General features: G+C 41.8%; 1 protein-coding gene across 2 annotated transcripts in view; it reads left to right on the top strand.

The window, feature by feature from the left end:
• The window catches only part of OGDHL (oxoglutarate dehydrogenase L), a 108258-nt gene that overhangs the window by 94685 nt on the left and 1442 nt on the right, over positions 1–12131 (top strand). For both annotated transcript variants that reach the window (XM_034776954.1, XM_034776955.1), the window contains exons 18-21: positions 1072–1143; positions 6388–6513; positions 7879–7951; positions 11209–11372. In XM_034776954.1, coding sequence (XP_034632845.1) covers positions 1072–1143; positions 6388–6513; positions 7879–7951; positions 11209–11372 — 435 coding nt within the window. The remainder of the gene's footprint in view (positions 1–1071; positions 1144–6387; positions 6514–7878; positions 7952–11208; positions 11373–12131) is intronic.

The raw sequence follows: 12131 nt of genomic DNA, 5'->3' as shown, positions 1-12131 counted from the left end.
GAAAATTTCCAAGGTTAAGTGAAGCTAAGATAAAGGAAGGTGTCTTTTTTGGTCCTCAGATTCGTGAACTTCTTCGAGATGATGCATTTGACCATGCACTGCGTGGCAAGGAAAAGACGGCATGGAAAGCCTTCCAGTTAGTGGCAATAAATTTTCTCAGAAACAACAAGGCAGACAACCAAGCCTTGGTTGCAACATGTCACTAAAGAGACATTTTTTGCACTCTCATCTAGATTTTTTTCCACCGAACTGTGGAGCAGTGAGCGACGAGCACGGCGAGCGATTTCACCAGGACATTGCAACAATGGAAAAACGCTATCAGGGCAAATGGAGCCCATCAATGCTTGCAGATTATTGCTGTACAGTGACAAGAGATGCTCCATTTAATGAATACAAGAGACAAGCCAAGAAGCGCCGAGTAGACACTGAATAGGACTAAACTATGTACATAATAGTTTTTTGCCTTTTGTTTCATAATAAATGTTATTTATATAACCCTTTTGCTGATTTTTAAAGTGTTACATAAACAGGACAGGTGAAATATTATCATGTAAAGTAACCATAAACACATGAAAAGACCTAGGTTTACAATTTATGATTAAAACTCTACTATCTACACAATAGACATAGACATAAAATGTAAAAACTTAAATATCTTTGAAACAATAGCCAATCAGTTGTTTTAATTGTCATATTTGAATTCAGCACATCAAAATACATAATAAATAGCACATTTTATCTCTGAAGCAGACAACTTCTCAAAAATTGTAGACCAGTGTTAGTGGTAGTGACATTGGAGTTCTATGTAACCCATCTCCATCTGATCGGATGGATACTCAAGATCACAGCTCCTTTATTCAGGGGCACCACCATGTTACCCTCTTCAAAGCTTTCCCTCTTCTCTGATTGTCATTGTTACAGCATTTATCCTCTGGCAGGGAGGGTGGGGTGAGCAGCCTGTATTGAGGCTGCTCCATGATGATTAGGCTGACAGGAAGCACTTGTGCAGGGAGTGATCTAGAAAGACATCTAAACTGTTGTTGGTTTTGTTTTAAATGATGTGATTACCAGGGTCCAGAGCATTCTTCAGCCAGGCCGGAGAGGTTTCTGCAGATGAGCAATGATGATTCGGACGCTTATCCAGTAAGTAGATTTGTCAACAGCAATGCCCTTTTTCCTGCTCTGGGCTTTTCAGAGACTTATTTTAAAGCAGGTTTTGTTGGGTTTATTGCTTGAGAAATTAATTTATTGCCACCAACCAGCACTTGTCTTCCCCCAACAGCTTGAATATTTTCCTGCAGGATTGGAAGTCACCTTTTAAGACCGCTAGTTGGTGTATTTTAATGTTTAGCTCAAATATTTGCTCTAACTTTCAGCTCATTTGATAAAAATAATAAAGATGACTAGTCTAGTCTGCATTTCATTTGAAAGCTGAGATCAGAAATAATTTGTCTCTGGTAGTATTATTTCTTTATGGGAGTTCCTAGGGGACAGTAACTCTTCAGTTTTATATAGCTGGATGTACCACAAGTCAGTGTCTGTAACACATTTCCAAGGAAGATCAGATGGCACTAAAACCCAGTGTTCTTGTAACAGAGCAAACCGTCCAGCTGGGAACTTCAGAATGCAGATGCAGTGTAAAAATATCTGCACCGAGTGTGTGTGATGTTATGTTTAGGTGATCAGTTCTCAGTGGGTTTTTTTTTTATCCTATAAATTTTTTTATTACTATATTTGAATAATCTAAGTGCTTTAAAGGTAGATAAAGATATTTTTTTCAGCTAAACTGTAATTCTAAAGATCAACTAGATATTCCCCTTCTCCAAGATCAACTATTAAACATAGACTTAAAATTCAGCCAGTTAAAAAAAAAAATAGGGTAAAGTAGTCTTGGGTGCTAGATATTCCAGTTTTTATGGTTTTACAGCCCCATTGTCTTCATTTTTTTTTAAATGATTATTGTCTCTGCTTTGTGTGTGAAAGACCCACCCGAACAGGGGAAATTGACTGATTATATATTCAGCACTGCCAAATGTACGTAGTAAGCAAACTGAAAATTATTATTTGCAATCCTGTAGTGCCCAGGAGCCACAGTTATAGACCAGGATGTGCTGTACAAACAGAGTAAATGACCAGCTCCCACTCCAAAGAGCTTGTCTAAACCAAAGCATAACAGGTGGATGACAAAAAAATATAGGCTGGGAATGTTAGGATGAGTTAACAATAATTACTCACAAAAAACATATGTTAAAAGAACATTATTAAGATTGCAGAGTCAGGCACTCAGAAGTTAGGAAATGCCAGAATGTGCATTATGATAGTCTTTCCAGCCTTCCAATTCCCCATCCAAAGTCAGGGTCATCCCCACTACCCCCTTGTTTTCCTCACCAGCTCTCAGTCGCCTTGCCTAAGCTGTTGCAGCCTCTACACCTGGCTCCCAGGCCCAGTCTCCTGGCCTGAGCAGGTCCTTGCTTCCCATGTGTTCTAGTTCTCAAGTCCCAGCATCCTCCCCAGCCCGTCCTAATCTCCTTGCTAAATTAATCCCAGCCTCCCCTCCTGTTCCAGCTCCAAGTCCCAGTCTTTTTTACCAATCAGTTTGAGTGTCTTCTTCCCCCATCCCCAGAATCCTTGTGTCTGTCAAGTATTTTCCATCCCCCACAGTATGGCTCTTATCCCTCTCTGCATTGAAGTCAGTTTCCTCTATGCTACCTCAGTTGAACTGTGAGAGGTTGGGGGCGTGTGCCTTGTGCACAGTTGTCAGAGATTTCCCCCTCAGCAGTATCCAGTGGGGCAGCATGAGCTCCTACTGGTGCCGCATGTCACTACACATGGGTTTGAGATGGGGTTCCAGTGAGATCATCACTGGCTCCTCTCTGGATGGAACCCTACAGAAAAGGTGCCACAACTGTAGAAGACATGAACTGTGCTCTGGGACTGGAACTGGGACTGTGGGAGTGAGCACTTCCAATCCTGCTATCGGGGAGACTCCTGAACAGCATGGTCTCCCTGGTACCGATGGGGTCAACTCCCCGTGATCTGAGGAAGAGGACTCTGAGATGGGGTCATTTGTGACTCAACCTGACAGTGCCCAGCAGCCCCAGTGGAGTGCCTGCCCACCATGGTATGGGCTAATTGCCTTCACATAGCTGGGTCCCCCCTCTGTATCAGTGGCCCTTTTGGATCCCTCGGGGTTTCCCTCCACATTGGAGAGCCTCTCTTCTATCTTCCTGCCCTTTTACATTGGCTAGGTGCTGGGAGCATCTGCAGCAAGGTCACCATTTTTCCTCATCCAGTACCGATACCGTGCAGGGGGAAAGTGCTCTCAGGACTCTCCTGTGGAGGAACTGGAGGAGGGACCTCCTCAACAACTCTTAGCTGCTGCTTGTCACCTGATGAGGCGGCAGTGACTGAGACTATTTCTCCCTCTTCACCCCCCCAATGATTTCAGAGTCATTAAGACTTGTTGAGGAGGGTTGCGGTAGCTCTGGATATCCAACCAGAAGAGGTGCTGGAAAGATCTCGCAAGCTCATGGATGTTTTAGCTTCTGCAGGACCCACTGTGGTAGTTCTCCCTATTAATGAGGCTATCCTGGAACCAGTCATGGTTTTATGGCAGAAGATGCCATCTTCTCTGCCTTCCACTGCTAAAAGGGTGGAGAAAAGATATGTCCCTATAGCCACCCTTCTCAAGGCTCCCTCATATTCACTGTGGCTAATGAAAAAGCAAAACAGGGACCCCAAGCCTCTGCTCTGAAAGGGAAAGAAGCAAGCAAGCTAGATCTATTCAGCAGGGAACTTTACTCCACAGGATTTGTACAGCTTAGTGTTGCTAACCAGCAGACTCTGCTGGGTTGCTACGATTTCAGCTGGTGGGATAATGTCCTGAAGTTCAAAGACAAGCTTCCTGATGAAGCAAAGCAGGAGTTCACTGTTATGGTGGTGGAGGACAAATTAGTTGCCAGAACAGTATTGCAAACAAGCCTGGATGCGGCAAACCGCACAGCTTGAGCTATGGCTTCCTCCATCATCATGCAGTGTGCATCTTAGCCGCAGTATTCAGGTCTTCCCTTGAAGGTGCAACAAACCATTCAAGATTTCCGATATGAAGGCCCCTTGCTGTAGACTCCGAGCCCACCTAGAGTTCAAACGGCTTCTGAGTCACCTATAGTGGAATGGACCTGTGCTATCACATGAAGAAAAAACTATTACCAGCCTTTCTGTAACTATTGTTCTTTGAGATGTTTTGCACATGGGCAAGCCATGACCCACCCTCCTTCCCCCCCTCTGAGCCTTTCTGGTAGGAAGGAACTGAGAGGGGTCGGGGCAGTGCAGTCCTTGATACCTGCAGTGGCGCAAGGCACCAGAGGGTGCTGATGTTGCTCCAGTGGGTACTGTTAAGGGGAAAATCTCCAACAACTGTGCATGAGGCGCACACGTACCTATAGTGGAATAGACATGTGCAACGCACTTTGAAGAACAGCAGTTATGGAAAGGTAGATAACTTTTTTTCCAGTGCTCAGTCCCACTTGTGCTGGGAGCAGCAGTTATAGGGAAAGTCTGGCTTTGTCCTTGTGGCCTTGGGGTAGAGCATGCTCAGTCACTATGTGGGGATGGTGCATATGCAGTCTGGTCAGATAAGGAGCTGTGAGGGAATGGAGCACACTCGGTGAGGATGGAATCCTCTGACATTTTGGCTGCTAAATGCTAAAGACAAGCATGTGTAAACTGATTTTTTTTTTCTTTTCAAAAGCTTGTATCTTGGCAAATTTGGCAAATTTTTACAGGACTAGCATCCCTTAAACAAAGGCCACCCTCCTACCAAATATGAAGTCCCCGCTCCACAGCATACTGTGTTTGAGCTGTTCAAAAGAAAGGTTGCCAGCATTTTTTAACATGGGGAAAACATTTTCCCCTAGTTTCTTTCTTAGGAATGGCTCAACTGTTTTGGCTGAAATTAAAATAAATAAATAACTCAACCAGCCTGAGGCAGACGCCCAGCATGGAAACATTTAGCACAAACTGTTAAAGTTTGGCAAAATTCTAAACAACTGAAAATAGGGTCTTATAAAAAGTTATGGGAAACCTTAATGGCACTTTCAGCTGCATGGATGATAATAATAGGATGTTTTAGTATGGGTTAGCTGTGTGCACAATTGGTAGATGTAATAAGCTGACTAATAGCAATCTCCATGATCACAGTTCATCACCTGCCTACATGTTGTTACCAGTCCAGGGGTAGGCAACCTATGGCACATGTGCCGAAGGTGGCACGCAAGCTGATTTTCAGTGGCACTCACACTGTCCAGGTCCTGGCCACCGGTCTGGGGGCCTCTGCTTTTTAGTTTAATTTAAAATGAAGCTTCTTAAACATTTTAAAAACCTTATTTACTTTACATACAACAATAGTTTAGTTATATATTATAGATTTATAGAAAGAGACCTTCTAAAAACGTTAAAATATAGTACTGGCACGCAAAACCTTAAATTAGAATGAATAAATGAAGACTCGACACACCACTTCTGAAAGGTTGCCGACCCCTGCTCTAGTCTTTCTGTTAGAATAATCATACGCATGATTTGTAACAATAATAGGTACAACATTTTCAGATCCAAGTGTGATTTTATTTTCCTACTTGACTGTCCCTTTAAAGCAGTGGTTCTTAACCTTTACTGCAGCCTGCACCCCCCCCCTTATCAAAAATCATTGAAGTAGATCAGTTCTTTAAACCTAGATATATCATAACTATAGAATGAAAGAGAATTATTTATTTTAATTTCACAGTAAAATTAAGAATACAGTAATCATTAAAAAATTATAATAATAAATGTTAATAAATACATAGGTTTGATGAAACAAAGTAGTTGTACTTCCATGCCTGTGCATGTCTTGCACCCCCAGAAAGGGCATCTCGCACCCCAGGTTAAGAACCATTGCTTTAAAGATACATTTTGAGGTGAAGTAAAGCTTGGGAGAAAGTTTGACTTGAGAAAGAGACGACATTGAGTTGCTGGGGCACTTATCTATATACAACAAAACATTAAGAAAAGAGATCTACTGATGAGGCTTTCAGGAAAGGGGACTATAGGGAGTAGGAAACGGGAGCATGCTGGTTTCCTTGTCTTTAGGGTTGGGTGTACATAGTGATTATGATCCAAAGCCTGCCGAGCTCTTGATCAGGTAAGTGTGGGAGACCAATCTTGAAGTTCAAGAATGGAGAGTCTGCAGTTTTACTCACTGGTAGTGGTAAGTGCGTCCAAGGTTACTATAGTTCTTTTCTTGTGCCCCAAAATGCATAACATATTAGAGCCTAAAAAAGTGAATTGGGGGCAGAGTTTGGAGGAAGAGAAAGGAGGCCGCTTTTCTGATGCCTTTATTGTCTTCATTAGGAGTTCAGTGCAGACTTTGAAGTTTCCCAGCTCTATGAATGCAACTGGATTGTGGTGAATTGTTCAACTCCAGCCAATTATTTTCATGTCCTCAGAAGACAGATCTTGCTGCCATTCAGAAAACCAGTAAGTAGCTTAATTGATACTGTTGTCTAATTATAATACTAAACCACTTGCATGCAGGGTTTTGTTTGTATATAACATACGACTGAATGGAAGATGTGTGCATTTTAGTATTTCTCACTGAAACTCAAATTGGAGACGAAGACGTGATTAATGAAATCTCAGCATTGCTTTCTAGAATTGTAAGGCCTGGTTTTTAGCCTAGCTTCCTTTTGTCCATACAGATGCCCACCTTCATGCTTTTTTTAGTACTAATGCCTGGGTGTTGCTCAAATGGCTTTTGTAAATTCTGTCACCTACGGACATAGGTACCAGTGCTTGAAAAGTGTGTGTGTTTGTGCACAAAAGAAGGCTACCTTCTGCAAAACAGGCTCTTATTAGCCTTATCTGCAATGATTTTTGTCACTCTTACAGACACTTAAAGCTAATGTGCTTCTCTGATGTAAATCACGACTTGCTCTGGTGCAGGGTAGTCCACATTTCAACTGGGGTAAACTGTATAGTATATCACAATTCATATCTTAGCATTGCATCTGCATTAGGGATTTGCTTTGTTATAGCTATACTGGTCGCTAAAACCACAATGTAGACAAGGCATTAAAGATGAAGTTGAACCTAGTCTCTATATAATTAAGTTTTGATGCCCTTATGGTCCAGTTGACAAAGGGCTTGTCTAAGCACTCATTCATTTTGAGATTCTCATCCTCTCTAGTTCAGGTTTAAGGCCAAGTTAGCACACACCTAATTACTTCTCCACTCTGGGAAGATTTGTGCTAAGTATGAGACCCTTTCCAAGGGCAATTGTCTTGAGTTACACCAGATCCTAATGTGACTTAAGCTTTGTTTGATGCCATCCCATGAGCACTGAATACCACAAGTGTTTTTAAGGAATCTCAATGCAAGTTTCTGAAGCAATTTGGATTCTATACAATTTGAAGCCTAAAATACACTAGTTGGATGTTTATCATTAAACAAAAGTGCAAGAGGTTTTTCTGATGGTTCTCTACCATAGTCCAGCTCAAAAATTTATAATTCACACTAATTTTTTGTTTCCTCAGAGGTCAATAGTTATGTAGGCTGGGACTTTCAAAGGACCCTAAGGAGCTAGGGTATTCAGTAGGAGTTGGGTGCCTGGTTGCTCTGGGGCTTTTTGAAAATCCAAGCCATAGAGATTCCTTGTGTCTAATAAGTTTCAAAAAAATAGATTTTTTTTTCACTGTTTAATTTTATTCCCAAACCCCATTAAGAATCTGTGATAGAGTACCCCATGCAGTATCCATTTGTGTGTCAAGAAGAATATTGTGTATGTACAGCAGGCAGTAGATCAAGCAGCAGCTTCTGAGAGTTGTAACAATCTGTATTTTACAGCTTATTATCTTTACACCCAAGTCGCTGCTGAGACATCCTGAAGCTAAATCCAGTTTTGACGAAATGGTATCTGGTAGGTCAAGTTACAAATGTCGTGAACTCGCAAGCATCTGTATGCAGTCAGCATGCCAAACTATATATTCAGAATGCTGAGTATCCAGTCCAGAGAGAGAGCTAACATCACCTTGAGCATCTCGCATGCACCTCTCATTGACTGACTTCCCTAGGAGTTGCTGTGTGCAGGGGTGGGAGAGATCTGGCCTGGATTTGGAAATATAATTCTGTGCCAAAATAATCTGCATCCAAATAATGAGAATTCTTAGACTTCAGTTTCAGTATCTAGTGGCATATCTCATGGCCAATTGTTCTCTTAATGGGAGGGTGGGGTGGAGGGTGGCGTTCATCTCTCTGCAGAGATCTTCCCATCCTCCTAAGGTTGTAGGGATCCATTTTCATCACTTGTCTTCATTTAAAAAGTTGAAATGTTCTTTGTACTGCTTTTGACAACTCCTTGGTTTTAAATCATTCCCCCTTGCTTCCCTTTGCAGGAGTGGTACTGGTTCCATTGACTTGTCACTTCCTTCCACTCCCAGTTCTGGGCCTGCCTTATCCCACTGCTAACCTAAAGCAAGATCCTAGCTAGTAAAAGTGAGAGGTTAAGTCAGTGCTTGACAGTCTGAACCTTTGCTCTTTGTGCTGGACAGCACCAGGAAGCAATGGCGGCAAGCCCACCATCTCCATACAGCCAGGAAAAAAGGAAAGAGGGTGTGAATTTGCCACCCAGTGGCAGAGGTGCAGAATAGCTGAGTGATCAGGAAGTGTAAACAAAAGAGCAGGGCCCTCTGCCTAAGGCTGAGTCCTTGGGCACACTGGTATTCTAGCACTGTGTTTAAAGGAAGAATTATTAGTCAGATTTTCATCTCCTTAGAGCTTAGGTTTGTAACCTTTGTGTCATTTGCACCAACCTCCATGGTAATGAAGCATTTGTTGCCATTTAATATTTGCTTGGTTTCAATTTTGTTCTATTCTCTTCTTCTTGAGGAGATTGTCACTAGGAAAAGACAGTGTGTCCTTTGTATGAATGCAGTGCTGATCATCAAAGGGATTTTCCTGGATTTGATTGTGTTGTAGCCCTTAGAATTAGTCAGTCTGGAAACATCACACTAATGAAATTCAGGATTCATTAATAATTGTGGTCTGGTTCCCTTATATGCTGTCCACTCTTAGTTTCCTGGGTTCCCCATCTATTTTACGTTAGCACACAAGAGCGGCCAAAGCTCCTAGTTAATTGCTAATTCAGATGTACTTGTGTTACTGCTGTAGATGACTCTCTTTTATATCTGTGAAGGCTGAGGAGTCTAACTCTAGCTAACCCAATAAAGCACTGATTCTGAGTCGTCTTTAATGATGAACTCTGGTTCTCAGTCAGACTGGATAATTCAGACATAAATCAGTTTTTCTTTCATGCATTTATGCCTGTTTTACTCCCTAAGATGAATGACACATTTATTCTCCTGATAAGTGGGTGTGTTGTGTTGGTTCAGACTTGGAGGTCATGCTGCTATTTGCAACCTCACAGTTGGCTGATTAAAACTATTTCTATATCAATCATAGAAGCGAGCGATGGATGAGACCTATTAGACCATCTAGAATTACTCCCTATTGCACATTCTAGCTTTGTGTCCCAAGCAAAAGGGCTTCTACCTATTCTCTTGGGAGATTGTTCCACAGGGAAAATACATCCCACTGTCAGGAAGTCCTTCATGATAAGCAGTCTAAATTGTATCCCGGTACTCAAAGCTATATGCCAAGTACCGTATTAATTCTTCTTTTGGGATAATTCTGTTTTAATGTCTCAAACTGAAGGTCTTGATCACACAGTACAACAAAGATGTTAGTTATGTACTTGCTTACATAATAGAAGCTCCATTATAGCCATCCATTCTGGCTACTTGAAGGTTTTTGCTGGTGTAATAAATATACAAACACATCTTTTTAAAAACCTATTTTACTGGAATGAAAAGCAAATTTATGGCATATACCAAGCATGCTTGCAGGCTTTCTAGAAGGTATTTACTTAATTCTGTAGCTAAGATTATTTTGGAAATAAGACGTTTTTTAGGTGGCATGTTTAGTTGTTAAAAATATATCTAAGTCAGCTATGCAGTGCTATTAAACCAGCTCCTCAACACCAAAACCACAGGTTCTAACACAGGTGATGTATGTGACAGACTAACAATATCCGGTTATATCCTGGACAAACCTTATTGAATTGAGTTTTTAATATCTTTGGAGTGCATTGCATTACAAATGCAATCATCTGTGTGTTACTGAGGGACTGGATACTTCCATTGGAAGGGTACATAGGAGAACAGCAAGAGGTGATTAGGTAAATTCACTCATGTTGTAACAGCCTCAGAGAAATTCCATCCCCTTGAGAGGTCTGTGTATACTAATTCAAACTGGATTCTCCAGGGACCAATAGATAAAGAAAGTATTTTTGATAAATAGCCTGGTTTTAAACTGGTTCAGGGTCACCTTTCTGGTCCAACAAACAGACAGAACCCCTGGTCCAAGGTGAGCTTCAGTTCTTAGGGAAGGGTTGGAAGGACTTGTCACCAACCAGAACCCTTATCAGAGTGAGAGGGGGATCTCAGGTAAGCTTATTAGCATGTGCGTAGGTTCTGTTGTTTTTCTGAAGTGCTTTTACCTCAAGAATAAAATAGGCTTGCATAGAAAGAGCTGTGTGGTATCTGTGATTGTGGGTAGTCACACTGTTAACTGTCTCTGAAGAGAAAGCAAGCAGAAGTGCTTGGGTAGCCTGTCTTTCCTGGGAATAAAACAGTGAAGGCAGGGAACTGTGCAGCCTGGAAATACCCTCATCAGAAGGTGAGAGGGGGTCTCCACCCAAGGAAGGCAATGGCTGGGGTGCTGAAAGCACGAGAGTGGGTGCCCTTGCTGGACCACTGAGGGGAAATACAGGTGCAGTTTCCTTGAACTGTGATAACGTGAGCCTAGTACCAGGGCATGCCAAGAAAGATACCAGTCTTGAAGTCCTCCTTCCCATTAAGTTGTGAAGAGCTGTTTATCAGAAACCCTTTAATGGGCTCCCTCTTTAAACAGAATTGTATTTAAATAACCTATGTCAAAACCTGGCATCTGAAAAGATCTAGGAATACAGAGGATGGGATGATAGTCTCTTGGGTACAGAGCACTGTGACAATTACTCTGTGGATCAGTCAAGATTGGGCCGGCCTCAGTAGAATTTCTTGACTGAATGTGACCATCACTAGAGGAATGCATTTTTATTTTCATTTTTGGTATGACTAGGTACCAGTTTCAGACGTGTGATTCCTGAGGATGGGGCTGCAGCACACGCACCGAATGAGGTTAAGCGGGTGGTTTTCTGCACAGGGAAGGTGTACTACGATCTCATTAAAGAGAGAAAGAATCAAGATTTGGAGAAACAAGTGGCTATAACTAGGTTGGAGCAGGTGAGTGCCCTGAACCTCATTGAAAACTCAGACTTTGGGAAGAGTCTCAACCAAGGACTGTGACTGAGTCAGCTTTTAAATCATTAGCAGTTGCAAGACATGATGATAATGATCATGCTTAACATTTGTATAGCATGTTATATCTTCCAAGACATCAACTGTTCCTCACAAGCCCCTTGTCAGCTAGGGAAGGACTAGTTTTCCTATCTTTATTGTAGTGATAATGAGACCCAGAGAGGTTAAATGCCTTGGCTGTATAGCAAATCAGTGGTGGCAGAGCCAGGATTAGAATTTGGTAGCTTCTGGCTCCTAGCTCCATGCTCAATCTGCTAGATCAAAGTGTGGCTTGAAAACAGTCATGTATGCCAAGAATGACCAAATAGTACAGCTCTCTAGTTTTCCCAAAGAATTCAGCGCTACAGAAGACATTTTCCCTGAAGCCCTGTGCATAACAACTATACTACAGAGTAGCAGAAAAGTGTGCTATTATACTTGCTGTTCCCAATGGTAGTGAGTACCGTGACGTTGCAGAATGTGGTTATTTGTCTTTTAATTTAGAGTGGAGGTTACATTGTAGTTACTTTTATTGCACTTCATTCTAGCAGAGTAAATCTTTTACAAGAACATACAGGTACTAGGTAGCTTAGTAGTAAATGGATAACAACAATTGTAGTGCCCAATATTTGCCAGCGACAACCTTGCTTTACGTGATATCTGTCCATGTAAAAGAAAGCATTGCCATTTGTTTTCAGTGTATTA

The sequence above is a fragment of the Trachemys scripta genome, chromosome 7, assembly GCF_013100865.1.
Source record: "Trachemys scripta elegans isolate TJP31775 chromosome 7, CAS_Tse_1.0, whole genome shotgun sequence".
Classification (NCBI taxonomy): domain Eukaryota; kingdom Metazoa; phylum Chordata; order Testudines; family Emydidae; genus Trachemys; species Trachemys scripta.
This window is presented reverse-complemented; position numbering and strand designations above follow the sequence as displayed.